At 41.5% G+C, this 13279-nt stretch overlaps 1 protein-coding gene across 1 annotated transcript in view; it reads left to right on the forward strand.

Annotated features, from left to right (window-relative positions):
* Window positions 1-13279, forward strand: part of LOC124613294 (heterogeneous nuclear ribonucleoprotein C-like) — an 820630-nt gene that overhangs the window by 552209 nt on the left and 255142 nt on the right. The window contains exons 5-6 of the mRNA XM_047141989.1: window positions 367-474; window positions 6432-6510. Of these exons, the coding sequence (XP_046997945.1) occupies window positions 367-474; window positions 6432-6510 (187 nt within the window). The remainder of the gene's footprint in view (window positions 1-366; window positions 475-6431; window positions 6511-13279) is intronic.

Here is a 13279-nt window from a genome sequence, read left to right on the forward strand (position 1 = left end):
ATGAAACGCCATCTATCGGACATTTTTTAAACTTTTGTATTTTTTTGGTTCTAATAAAACCCCATGTCATTCCAAGCATGTGTGTCAATTTGTACCTCTCTGTCTACGTTATTCCGTGATTTACTCAGTTTTTCAAATTTATACTGACTTTTTGATCACCCGGTATATTTTTTTAACCGTGATTGCAAACTGCAGAGTAACACATGTACAGGGTATTATTTCACTGTTGAAATTTTGATTCTGGCTTTTTGCAATATACTATCTCGCTTTACGCAACAGTGTTAACTGCACGAATAATTTGTTTGTGTGTGATTAGTGTCGACGATATTGTCTCAGCGAACGTGATTGGCGTCTGCCGTGTTGCAGGCATCTCAATGCACAAAGGCTACGCGTTCGTGCAGTTCACGAACCCCTTCGACGCCCGCAGCGCCTGTCTGGGGGAGGACGCGCGCACCGTGCTGGGCCAAGTTCTCGGTGAGTGCTTCCCACTTGTTCTAGGCGCTAGCTCGTCCGCCGTCACGGTGAGCCGACCCCTCAAACACACGACGGTCAAGGAGGTAAGTAGCTGCTCAACTGCCGACCTTCTCGGTCGTGAAAAATGTTACGAAATTCTTTTTTGTAACTCTTTGACATGATGCATGTCAGAATAGTAGGCAGCATTTGATCCAGTTTTATGTACTGATTACAAGCGAATTACGTCTGCAGCCGCCGGGCACGCTGAGATTTTTTTGTTAAGATTTGGCAATATCTGAAAATGTAACATAAGAAGTTACCTGCATTCATGCAGATGTCAGTATGCGTATTCCAACTGGTAATCTGCTACACGCGCGAAATGTTGGTAGCCACTACTGCTTTGCGAGGGACATTGAGTACGAAATTGCCTTTTCAGTGGACCGTTCTACAAGCACAGTTATTTCAGCCGAAGTAATTTCACTCTGGCTTATATGGCTTTATTTATTACGAAGCGGCCCATTGCATCTAACAGATATCGGGATTTAAAAAGACTAATTCCTAGGATGTCCGACATGGGTCACAACATCTCTAGTATTATGCAGAGTGTTTACCAAACGATACATCAGGTTTTCACGTATCAACAGAGCAGAGATATCGTCGATGTGAAATAGGAAGATCAGAACTAATGACTTTATCGATCGTTGCGCTTTTTTTGTTGCCAGCACAGATACTTATATATCCGCGTTCCTGCATTAACTGAACATTGAATCAAACAGGATGCCTGTTCCAGAACTGTAGTTCCTTACACTTCGACTCTCACTCCTCCAATAATTTGCGTCTAAACTATCTTCAAAGCTTTGTACGGATGATGCTTCAGATTCTAGCACCTTTTGATCATGGTTTCCTATTTCACACGCTTAGTTTTTTCTTTCTGGATCTTTTATGCTAGAAAATTCTTCATTTATAACTAGTCAGATTGTTCCTCGAAGCGATGTAGGACCAGAACAAAGCAAATTCATCGCGTAGTAATTCAGCATTAATAATACATACGTCATAGTTTGGGCACATGCATTGTAGCCGGAAGTTCGTGTAATTTCACCTCTGTTGTACGTTATGTTTAAATGTAAAATACATTTCAGTTCCGTGTAGGAGCAGTACCGAAATCCTACGAAAGGCGTCACAATAAATGTTGTCGAACAAAGTAGATCCATCACCTCATTATAATACGCCACTGCGAGCGCAAATACAAACAGAATTTTTCCATGCTTGTTTTGAAGAAGAAATAACCAAGTCATTGGCCATGCAAAGTGGTTGAATAAAAATGAAAAGAGAAGAGAATTCGCGTACTTAAACTATCATTGAGCTAATGCTGTTATTATGGACGAGCTAGCCATATTGACTGTTGACATTCAGCATGATTCGTGGCTTACTTACTTGGGGTTATTCTGCATCATATAATCCTCGTTTTCACTTGGAAATTAATTTTGTCACGTACATTGTCTCATACAAGAAGTATGAAGTAATTGTATTCGATGTGATCCGTAGTTTCATTTGCTTTACTAACCACTCGTAAACTGAAGTAACGGTGGAACTTGCCTGTGTATCAGCCTTCAGTGCCTTTAATAACAGTGGTCTTCATTATTTCCGAGTTAAACAAATGTAGAAGGCAACGAGTAAATGAGGAACTTTTAAACCACAATTTTCTCTGTATACATCAGATTTCTTCTAAAAAGTTAGAGGTAAATGCGGTAGTAAGAAGGAAAGTGTAAATATTTCATGCAACACGGGAATTTCTGCACTCGCTTTAAACTATAACAACATGGAAGCCGTTTTTCATCAATGAATTAGTAACGTGGGGAAAATATATTAGTTCCATTACTTCTGATTATTTTCCACTGGAAATTTATGTTCATATTAAATGGGATATATTTCAATATTATATTCAAGAACTTCCCGAAGGTCGGAGATAATTTCCAAGCTCTATTTTATTTACTTGTTTATTTATTGTTATTGTTGCTGCTTGAAATGAATAGACATTTGCCACATCAAATATAATGACGTGCTGTAAGGGGTCAGACACATGACTGTAACACTGACCGAATCGTCTGACAAGGCACTGACAATAAAACACAAAAGCATCGCAGCTTTCTACAAAATCCGGAAATTCGTGTTATTATTGCGAGACTGAAATAATTTATACAGGATGAACGCAAAAGAACTTCACATTTTCAAAAATTCGTGCAAAGGAAACGATACAATTTACTAGCTTCAAACCTTATCTGTTAATCAGAGTACCTCGTTTTACAGGTGTCAGAGACTCAGGTTACACGGCACACGTTGTGACCATATTCGAACTCTCACCAAACCTTGTGCGATAGACTGGTGGTGATGGACTCGACCGCAGTTGCGATTCGCAGTGGGGGGAGGGGGAGGGGGAGGGACGCCGCACACTTGGCCTTTGACATCATAAAAAAATCACAAAGGGGTTAAGTCTGATGATGGTGGTGGCCATGTGCACCTCACCTCTTTGTCCGAATTTTGCACAGTCGAGCCATCATCATGTGTTTGTGTCTTGCGTTACAGACAAATCGGTGGGACAAGGTGCGCCATCTTGTTCCTAGATGAATCTGTTGGAGTTTTCTTGCAGCTGGGACAAAAGCCTCAAAGAAAGCGTGTCGACGTACCAAATCCTGTAATGGTTTTCTACTTGACAAAGCAGCAGCGGCAAATCTCACTCAACACTGCACAGAACACATTGACCTTTGGCGAATCTCGTTGACGTTCGATGGATAAAATGGGAATTCTCTATTCCCCAAAAACGACCATTGCGCCCGTTAAATTTCCCGTCGGTGTGAAGTTTTGCCTCGTCCTTAACAACATTTCTGTACAGGAGGCACATCGTGCAGCATAATGGCCTGGAATGAGTGCCTAGACTAATACATACCTTTTCATGTGAAAAGAATTATGTGTGGGATCTGAAGCTAACGACTTTCTGGACATATTAATTTCAGTGAACATTCGCTGGAATGGTGTTGCAACGCGATTAGCATTTTGCTCCGACATAAGAGGCCGACCAGGACTTCTGCCTTTGGAAATGCAGCCCTTCCGTTCAAATTTTTTGTGCCAGGCATAAATAAAGACCCTGCTGGGTGGCTCCGTGAAAGTGTACGCGAAATACATGTTGAGCAGTATCAGGTTCCGTGTCTCAGTAGTAACAGGACCCTTATAAGTTCTCTTCATCGCCCGTCCGTCCCACTGTTAAGACTCCTTTTTCTCAGGAACGGATACTGAATTCAGTAAAAAGTGTGGCCATACATGTCACATATTTTGACACTCACCAACCCACTTATCAAAACCTACAGGGTACTTCCCATTGACCTAAAATCGTGAAATATGGCAAGAAGAAATATTTCACAGTACAACTAAAGGGAAAAAAATCCGATAACTAATTTTAAAGAAGTTTAAATAACTGGTGTTGCTAATTAGCACATCATATTAATATCACTCCAGAATTACTAAAGTAGATGAAAAATTACCTTAGCAAGAGTGAAATTGCACAAAAAATTTAACTGGAAACTTTAAAATATTCTCAATAGTCTCGGAATTTGCAGGACTCATACTTGCCACTATCGGTATCGATAACAGACAAAAATCGTAGAGATTTTCGATTTCCGGGATGGATGAACCGTCTATAGATATAATTAAATTTGTACGGATCTCTCATCCCCTTGTCCTATTTGCCGTTGGCCAATTTTAGTTCAAATGGTTCAAATGGCTCTGAGCACTATGGGACTCGACTGCTGAGGTCATTAGTCCCCTAGAACTTAGAACTAGTTAAACCTAACTAACCTAAGGACATCACAAACATCCATGCCCGAGGCAGGATTCGAACCTGCGACCGTAGCGGACTTGCGGTTCCAGACTGCAGCGCCTTTAGCCGCACGGCCACTTCGGCCGGCCAATTTTATTAACTGAAGGACTTTCTGTTGTGATATAGTTGCCTCTTTCTATACTAGCAGTATCTGGCGGCAGCAGGCTACAGCAAGGAGATTGCGGTCATAAGTGAAAAGTCTTGCTATTAAAAGGTTAAGGTTTGAAGTGGATACGTTGTATCTTTTCGTTTGTACGAATTTTTTGAAAGAATCTATGTTAATAATGGAAGTAGTGTGGTTTATTCACAGAATAAATATTATCATGTCATAATTTCGCTTTCAAACGTTTGCTGTTGCATAAGACGCAGTAGCTTTTCCTGTGTGTTCAGGCCCTATCAAATAATTGTAGATCTCTTCGTCCCACAGACTTTCACTTTCTGTTTTGCCTTCTTCACGCTAATATGAAGCTGAAAGCACTAGGCAGTACAATGGGAACTTTTTGTAAACACTCTTGTTCCTATCGAAGAATTAACTAGCACACTTTATCTTGGTGCACTTGCACATTTTGTCGGTTTTTATCATTTGAGTGATTTTTCAGCTAGTGCTGTGTGTTTCTAGGTGTAGCGACATCACGCTAAAATGCTGCAAGAGTGATCGTTATAGCTAGCCGTACTGTGTAATGCGTCGTTGATGACCACGATGTCGGGCGTCCTAAACAGACAACACGACGTAACGCACACGCGCTAGCTTGCGGTACTAGGAGGTTAGCAAACACCCGGATCGCGGGCGCGCAGCGAATTAACGACTACGAACTGGTACAATGGACAGCCTCAGTGTGGTTGTTAGGGTTTCCAAAGCTCTTGTAGGCAAATAGCCTCTAAATTACGCTTCAGAAAATACGATATGCAAACTGTTAAAATACTGTAACATAGAACACAAAGTTCATAGATTCACTTACGGACTTCCCCCCTTAGGGTTACCTGATGTGGCGCTTGAAAAGGCATCCGGCCACAAAGTTAAATAATAAAATAAAATTCACCAAATCCTGACGAAGTGACCCACGCCTTAGACAGGATGGACGCTAGGGAAAAGAAGGAAGAATGAATTAGACTTGCCTCTTACACCGTTATATACCTGCTGCAGTAGTATTGTTAGCACAGAACTTCCGTCTTAGCGCATATGAGTTTTCAATGGCTACAATATCAGTTGATTTGACGTACTCTATGTGATGTGCCTGTGCTTTCAGCTTCGTCGTTGCTTCGTCGCAGACTGAAGGTAGGTGCAGATAGCGCTCCTGCCGGGACAGAGTAAAAGCAACAGAGGGGCAGACCCTGCGGAGGCACCTACTAATGTCACACGATTGTAACGATCGCAGCGGGGAGCCGTCATTTGGTTCCCAAATTAAGACAATTCGCCGACGTCTTCGCAAATCCGATAATCTGAAGGCCGGGCGGCGGGCGTGTTGACGCAGCGCAAGAAGCGCCGGCCCGCAGTTCGCTTCTTGTCCTTGAACCGGCTTCAGCGGCAGATCTCTTCATTTGCATAGCAGCGGGCCCGTCTGCATCACAATCTCTGTTTGACTTCCATCTAGCGGGCGATAAGCGCCCCGTGTTAGCCGTGCGAAGCGGCTCGCCACGCAAGCTGCGTTCAGCGTTCCTGTTGAGAAGACGCGGAAATATTGCCCGGCGTTTTTCTTAACTCGATTGTAAACCAGGGAAACACGCACTTGCGTCGGAGATAGAACTATCGATTTTAGAACTTTTGACGAATTCCAGAATTTTTCGGCAACCTTATACCCGCTCCGTTGAATGGAGACGTACAGAAGACATTTTCGTTTTTGACTTTTGAGCTCTTAATTTAACACAAAACTGTAGTTTTTAACAACATGTGCATAATTTTTAAGAAATATTTTTGTATTTTATTTTTACATGGTGCTACCGCTGCAGCAGAGGAAGACAACCGTTAACATACAAAGTGTTTTTTTCTAAACTTAACAGTGGAATGTGCAGTTTTTATTTTGTATTTTGAAGAAGCTGGTTTTGTATTTGAGTCCACCTTAAAATGCAGATTTTTTGGCTGACATGTAACTGTCAGTGTTTTTTACAGATGTAAACATGGTTGCAGAGCCTAAAGCCCATCAGACTGGTAGGAAAAGGCAAAATATGGCAAAAACTGGAAATGACTGGTGAGTTTTTTTACAAAATATAAGTAAACTAATTTACTTGTAATTTTTTAAATAGATAGAAATATGTTCGGATGTTTCATTACATGAAGTTAGATTTTTGACGATGTGAAATTCTTCACGCATGAAGTTGGCTATTTAACTTGTTAGTAGCACTAACACTAATCAAAGACTGTAGTTTATTCTTAGTTGTTACTCGTGGAAAGAAAAATTTTCGGTAAGAAAGTTACTGGTTTCGTGTAATATGGGTTCTGTGCGAACATTATTTGAATTTCTAGTGTACACGTATCGTCTGTCAACCTAAAAATTTCGATTCTTTCTGTTTGAGCAAAAATTTGTGGCTTAAGTAATTCCACTCACTCTTGTCTAGAAGAAGTATTATCGGGAGGGACCGACATTTTAATGAAAAATTAAATCCACGGAATGCGTGACGTGTCTTGTTTGGAAACTACGTAAACGAAAGTTTTCGGTGAGACTCAGGTTCAATGAGCTTCCAGTTTCTGAGATACTGTAACGCAGTTTATGTCAGTTTAATTGGTCTGCTGTATATTATCCTCTACTGACAAGTACGGACAGCAGCTGATTAGGTGATGTTAACCCCTAGTTCATTACAGGACCAACTTTCACAATCATAATAAGAGAAAGAAAACTGGCGTTTTACGGATCGGAGCGTGAAATGTCAGATCCCTTAATCGGGCAGGTAGGTTAGAAAATTTAAAAAGGGAAATGGATAGGTTAAAGTTAGATATAGTGGGAATTAGTGAAGTTCGGTGGCAGGAGGAACAAGACTTTTGGTCAGGTGATTACAGGGTTATAAATACAAAATCAAATAGGGGTAATGCAGGCGTAGGTTTAATAATGAATAAAAAAATAGGAGTGCGGGTTAGCTACTACAAACAGCTTAGTGAACGCATTATTGTGCCAAGATAGACACAAAGCCCATGCCTACTACAGTAGTACAAGTTTATATGCCAACTGGCTCTGCAGATGATGAAGAAATAGATGAAATGTATGACGAGATAAAAGAAATTATTCAGGTAGTGAAGGGAGACGAAAATTTAATAGTCATGGGTGACTGGAATTCGTCAGTAGGAAAAGGGAGAGAAGGAAACATAGTAGGTGAATATGGATTGGGGGGAAGAAATGAAAGAGGAAGCCGCCTTGTAGAATTTTGCACAGAGCATAACTTAATCATAACTAACACTTGGTTCAAGAATCATAAAAGAAGGTTGTATACCTGGAAGAATCCTGGAGATACTAAAAGGTATCAGATAGATTATATAATGGTAAGACAGAGATTTAGGAACCAGGTTTTAAATTGTAAGACATTTCCAGGGGCAGATGTGGATTCTGACCACAATCTATTGGTTATGAACTGCAGATTGAAACTGAAGAAACTGCAAAATGGTGGGAATTTAAGGAGATGGGGCCTGGATAAACTGAAAGAACCAGAGGTTGTAGAGAGTTTCAGGGAGAGCATAAGGGAACAATTGACAGGAATGGGGGAAAGAAATACAGTAGAAGAAGAATGGGTAGCTCTGAGGGATGAAGTAGTGAAGGCAGCAGACGATCAAGTAGGTAAAAAGATGAGGGCTAATAGAAATCCTTGGTTAACAGAAGAAATATTGAATTTAATTGATGAAAGGAGAGAATATAAAAATGCAGTAAATGAAGCAGGCAAAAAGGAATAAAAACGTCTCAAAAATGAGATCGACAGGAAGTGCAAAATGGCTAAGCAGGGATGGCTAGAGGACAGATGTAAGGATGTAGAGGCTTGTCTCACTAGGGGTAAGATAGATATTGCCTACAGGAAAATTAAAGAGACCTTTGGAAAGAAGAGAACCACTTGTATGAATATCAAGAGCTCAGATGGCAACCCATTCTAAGCAAAGAAGGGAAGGCAGAAAGGTGGAAGGAGTATATAGAGGGTTTATACAAGGGCAATGTACTTGAGGACAATATTATGGAAATGGAAGAGGATGTAGATGAAGACGAAATGGGAGATACGATACTGCGTGAAGAGTTTGACAGAGCACTGAAAGACCTGAGTCGAAACAAGGCCCCCGGAGTAGACAACATTCCATTGGAACTACTGACGGCCTTGGGAGAGCCAGTCCTGACAAAGCTCTACCATCTGGTGAGCAAGATGTATGAAACAGGCGAAATACCCTCAGACTTCAAGAAGAATATAATAATTCCAATCCCAAAGAAAGCAGGTGTTGACAGATGTGAAAATTACCAAACAATCAGTTTAATAAGCCACAGCTGCAAAGTACTAACACGAATTCTTTACAGACGAATGGAAAAACTGGAAGAAGCGGACCTCGGGGAAGATCAGTTTGGATTCCGTAGAAATGTTGGGACACGTGAGGCAATACTAACCTTACGACTTATCTTAGAAGAAAGATTAAGAAAAGGCAAAGCTACGTTTCTAGCATTTGTAGACTTAGAGAAAGCTTTTGACAATGTTAACTGGAATACTCTCTTTCAAATTCTGAAGGTGGCAGGGGTAAAATACAGGGAGCGAAAGGCTATTTACAATTTGTACAGAAACCAGATGGCAGTTATGAGTCGAGGGGCATGAAAGGGAAGCAGTGTTTGGGAAAGGAGTGAGACAGGGTTGTAGCCTCTCCCCGATGTTATTCAATCTGTATATTGAGCAAGCAGTAAAGGAAAGAAAAGAAAAATTCGGAGTAGGTATTAAAATTCATGGAGAAGAAGTAAAAACTTTGAGGTTCGCCGATGACATTGTAATTCTGTCAGAGACAGCAAAGGACTTGGAAGAGCTATTGAACGGAATGGACAGTGTCTTGAAAGGAGGATATAAGATGAACATCAACAAAAGCAAAACGAGGATAATGGAATGTAGTCAGATTAAATCGGGTGATGCTGAGGGAATTAGATTAGGAAATGAGACACTTAAAGTAGTAAAGGAGTTTTGCTATTTAGGGAGTAAAATAACTGAGGATGGTCGCAGTAGAGAGGATATAAAATGTAGACTGGCAATGCCAAGGAAATCGTTTCTGAAGAAGAGAAATTTGTTAACATCGAGTATAGATTTAAGTGTCAGGAAGTCGTTTCTGAAAGAATTTGTATGGAGTGTAGCCATGTATGGAAGTGAAACATGGACGATAACCAGTTTGGACAAGAAGAGAATAGAAGCTTTCGAAATGTGGTGCTACAGAAGAATGCTGAAGATAAGGTGGGTAGATCACGTAACTAATGAGGAGGTATTGAATAGGATTGGGGAGAAGAGAAGTTTGTGGCACAACTTGTCTAGAAGAAGCGATCGGTTGGTAGGACATGTTTTGAGGCATCAAGGAATCACCAATTTGGTATTGGAGGGCAGCGTGGAGGGTAAAAATCGTAGAGGGAGACCAAGAGATTAATACACTAAGCAGATTCAGAAGGATGTAGGTTGCAGTAAGTACTGGGAGATGAAGAAGCTTGCACAGGACAGAGCAGCGTGGAGAGCTGCATCAAACCAGTCTCAGGACTGAAGACCACAACAACAACAACAACAACAATAAGAATAAAAGTATAGAACGTCAACTGTATTCTCCTTTGCCGCTTGGTAGATCATGGTAATACGAAGGCATGGTGAAAACATAGACAACTCAGTCTTTTTATGTGGAAACTCTTAAAGCTTTTTAAATTAAACAAAATTAATTTACATTCAATATCCTTATTCTTCATGTCACCGTATTTATTTCTTAACATAGTCATCTTGGCGACGAGCGCATGTCTCCCAATGAGAGACCAGATGGCTGATAACATCACTGTAGATACATGCCTGACTTTGTTGAGGGAATCAGAACGTCACCTTCACTTGCACCCTTTCATCACTATCAATCTAAGGGAACCCCTCGAAGTTGCCCTTTAAGTTTTGGAAACAGATGAAAATCGTGTGGTGGATGATCGATGACAATGAACCCACGGCGTCGGATTGTTACAGGTGTCGCAGCGCTCGTATGAGGTCTACCTTATGATGATGAAGTACACGGTGCTTCATTTGTGGACGAACTGCTCGAATTCGTGTCTTGTTTTTTGCCGCTGCGGATATAAGATCGATTGCAGCACGCTGTTTCGCACGCACTGACATAGTTACCGCTATGATACGCTACAGTTCTAGCGACAGAGGGTTGCATTTGCGTCAACGAAACTTGACATGTAATATCTCAAGCGATATTGAGAACAAAATTTAAAAAAATTTGTTCGCGTCACTTTTCAGTACGCCCTAGTAATTAGGAAAAAGGAGCATTTCCTTGACGTACATCGACAAGAAAATAATTCTTGCGTTCGTAATTTATTTTCCCAGATGTCATGGGTCCATCTGATCCAGAAGTACGTCGTCTCGGAAACAGTCGCAAATGCAGATTAAGAATCGTCATTATGAACAAGGGACTCAGGAATAAAAAGCATGTGGGTAACAGATTTTAACTAATATCTCTAAACTACTCCACTGAACTTGTATATACAATAAAAGACATATTTCAGAAGAAGTCGGTTTATGTTTTAAGGCTGATTGCCGTCTGTTTCATTACTGCAGGAAGCTTGCTGAACATATTGTTGAACCTTGACGTTTGGTTTTGGACTGTAGGTATATGGGATGGAAATGAGATATACTGTCTCTCTGCTCTCATCAGACACATACCTTTCCTAATGTTCTGTTCCCTGTAGCGTGGAGACATCAGCCTTCATTATCTACAGCAGAGGATTCTTTTTCCGGGATAGCTGACTTAATGAAGAGGATAGGGTAAAACTACAGACCTGCGAACGCAAAGACAGGTGCAACGAGACCAAGTCTGCCGTATTGACATCGATAAAATCATGATGCTGGTTGCTCGCGGTGCAGATACCGTATTTGAATCGTAATCACGGCTGTGGATGCCACGATAGTTGTAACGCGAATGCATCCAGAGTGAAGGTGATCGAATCTGCACACGGTCGCTTCCAGACTGATGGAAGCCGATATGTGAAATACAATGGCGGTTAGTCTCGCATTGCTACTAATCATGTAGTGAAGCCAGCCAAGAACTGCAGTGAAAAGGGCCTGCCGTGCTGTCGATCTGCCTGCTGTGGTATGGCACATTATACATTGGAGTCACAGAATATTATATACTATATCTGCAATCCGTTTTTCAAAATTAGCGGATGTTCGGCCTTCGCCCGGAACTAGAGATGCGATTTCTTGACTAATCTGTTCTTGGATCCCACGCTAGCAGCAGCCAGTCTCTTTGAGGTGCTAGCTCATTCAGTAATAAATTCTGCTTGTCAGCATTTTCCGAACGTCACGTTGTTATCTATCCACAACTCGTCGAAGTTGAACACCTCACGGGCAACTTGCCTGATGTTTTTCATCTGTACCTGGAGAGTGGAGCCGGTCGGGGTGGCCGAGCGGTTCTAGGCGCTACAGTCTGCAACCGCGCGACCGCTACGGTCGCAGGTTCAAATCCTGCCTTGGGCATTGTTGTGTGTAATGTCCTTAGGTTAGTTAGGTTTGAGTAGTTCTAAGTTCTAGGGGACTGATGACCTCAGAAGTTAAGTCCCATAGTGCTCAGAGCCATTTGGAAAATGGAACGAAGAGTGAATGTCAGGACATTCCACCAATGTAGTTAGTTCGTTATGCACTCGACGTTAAACCAAACCCATTGATTTCAATACATCTGCGAGGGATGTGCGTCCCCATCTCCATCCAGTCCTCTCTTGCAAGACTGGCAAAAGCTTCCGCGAGGTGGACACAATCTGACGTTATAAAACTCCTTAAGAGTTTTTCGAATATAATGACCAATGAAGTCGCTTGTTTCGTACATGACATCGCCGCGCCTCATCCTGAGTTGAAGAAAGTATATTTATCAGCTAGTTGGACTTCACTGAAAGTATGTCAAAAGTAAAGATTTAACAGAACTATACGCTCACTGCAGTTTGGCGCTTTGCACGGGAATGGTGCGAGTGGAGGAATAGGAGGCGGCTGCACATTCATTCTCACACAACTACGCGATGCACCAACTACGGTGCGCCTACAGTAATCCTTCACATATGCGATTTTGCTAGGTTTAGGAATAATATAATACATATTGCTGGAAAATGAAAAATGCATCTGTAAGCAACTGCGAATAAGCACTCATTTCGAATTACTGACAAACAGGGGTAAATAATGGAAATTTGGAAGTATAACAATATAACGAGTAGTTGCCTTTTCTTTCCAGCGGTACTAGGCGAGATTTGGAAAACCTCCTCAGCCGTGTAAAACTGGAAACGTACTTTCCTGCGTACTTACACAGTAGCTCGTAACTGAGACTGCGTAAGTGAATGTACTAGGCCCATCTTCTCCTTTTCTGCGTCGAAGTACTTTAATATATTCTCCATGATTTTACTTTCACCGCTGCGAATTACATGTTTCTTTTCCTCTTAGAAATCAGCAGTGAACCAGAAGAACGCCGTGATGGTCCAGGGACGGCCTGTTGACCCATTTTATAACGTAAAGACACGCGAACAAAACACAACACGACAGCAACGCATCACACAGCAGTAAACAGTGGTGCAGTACTATTGTAGCTACTTTAGAAAATTCTTTAAAGTGAACCTTCCTCCCAATCTACACCATGCCGACGTCCGCAAGTTTAAACTTAAAGAAGTTCTTTCCACAGGTTAGTGGAAACAGTGTCTTGCATGAAACTTCCTGGTAGTGTAAAACTGTGTGCCAGATCGGGTTCCCAAGTTCGACTCTGGGTCCGGCACACAGTTTTAATCTACCAGGAGCTCCAAATCA

This window comes from Schistocerca americana, chromosome 4 (assembly GCF_021461395.2).
Source record: "Schistocerca americana isolate TAMUIC-IGC-003095 chromosome 4, iqSchAmer2.1, whole genome shotgun sequence".
Classification (NCBI taxonomy): domain Eukaryota; kingdom Metazoa; phylum Arthropoda; class Insecta; order Orthoptera; family Acrididae; genus Schistocerca; species Schistocerca americana.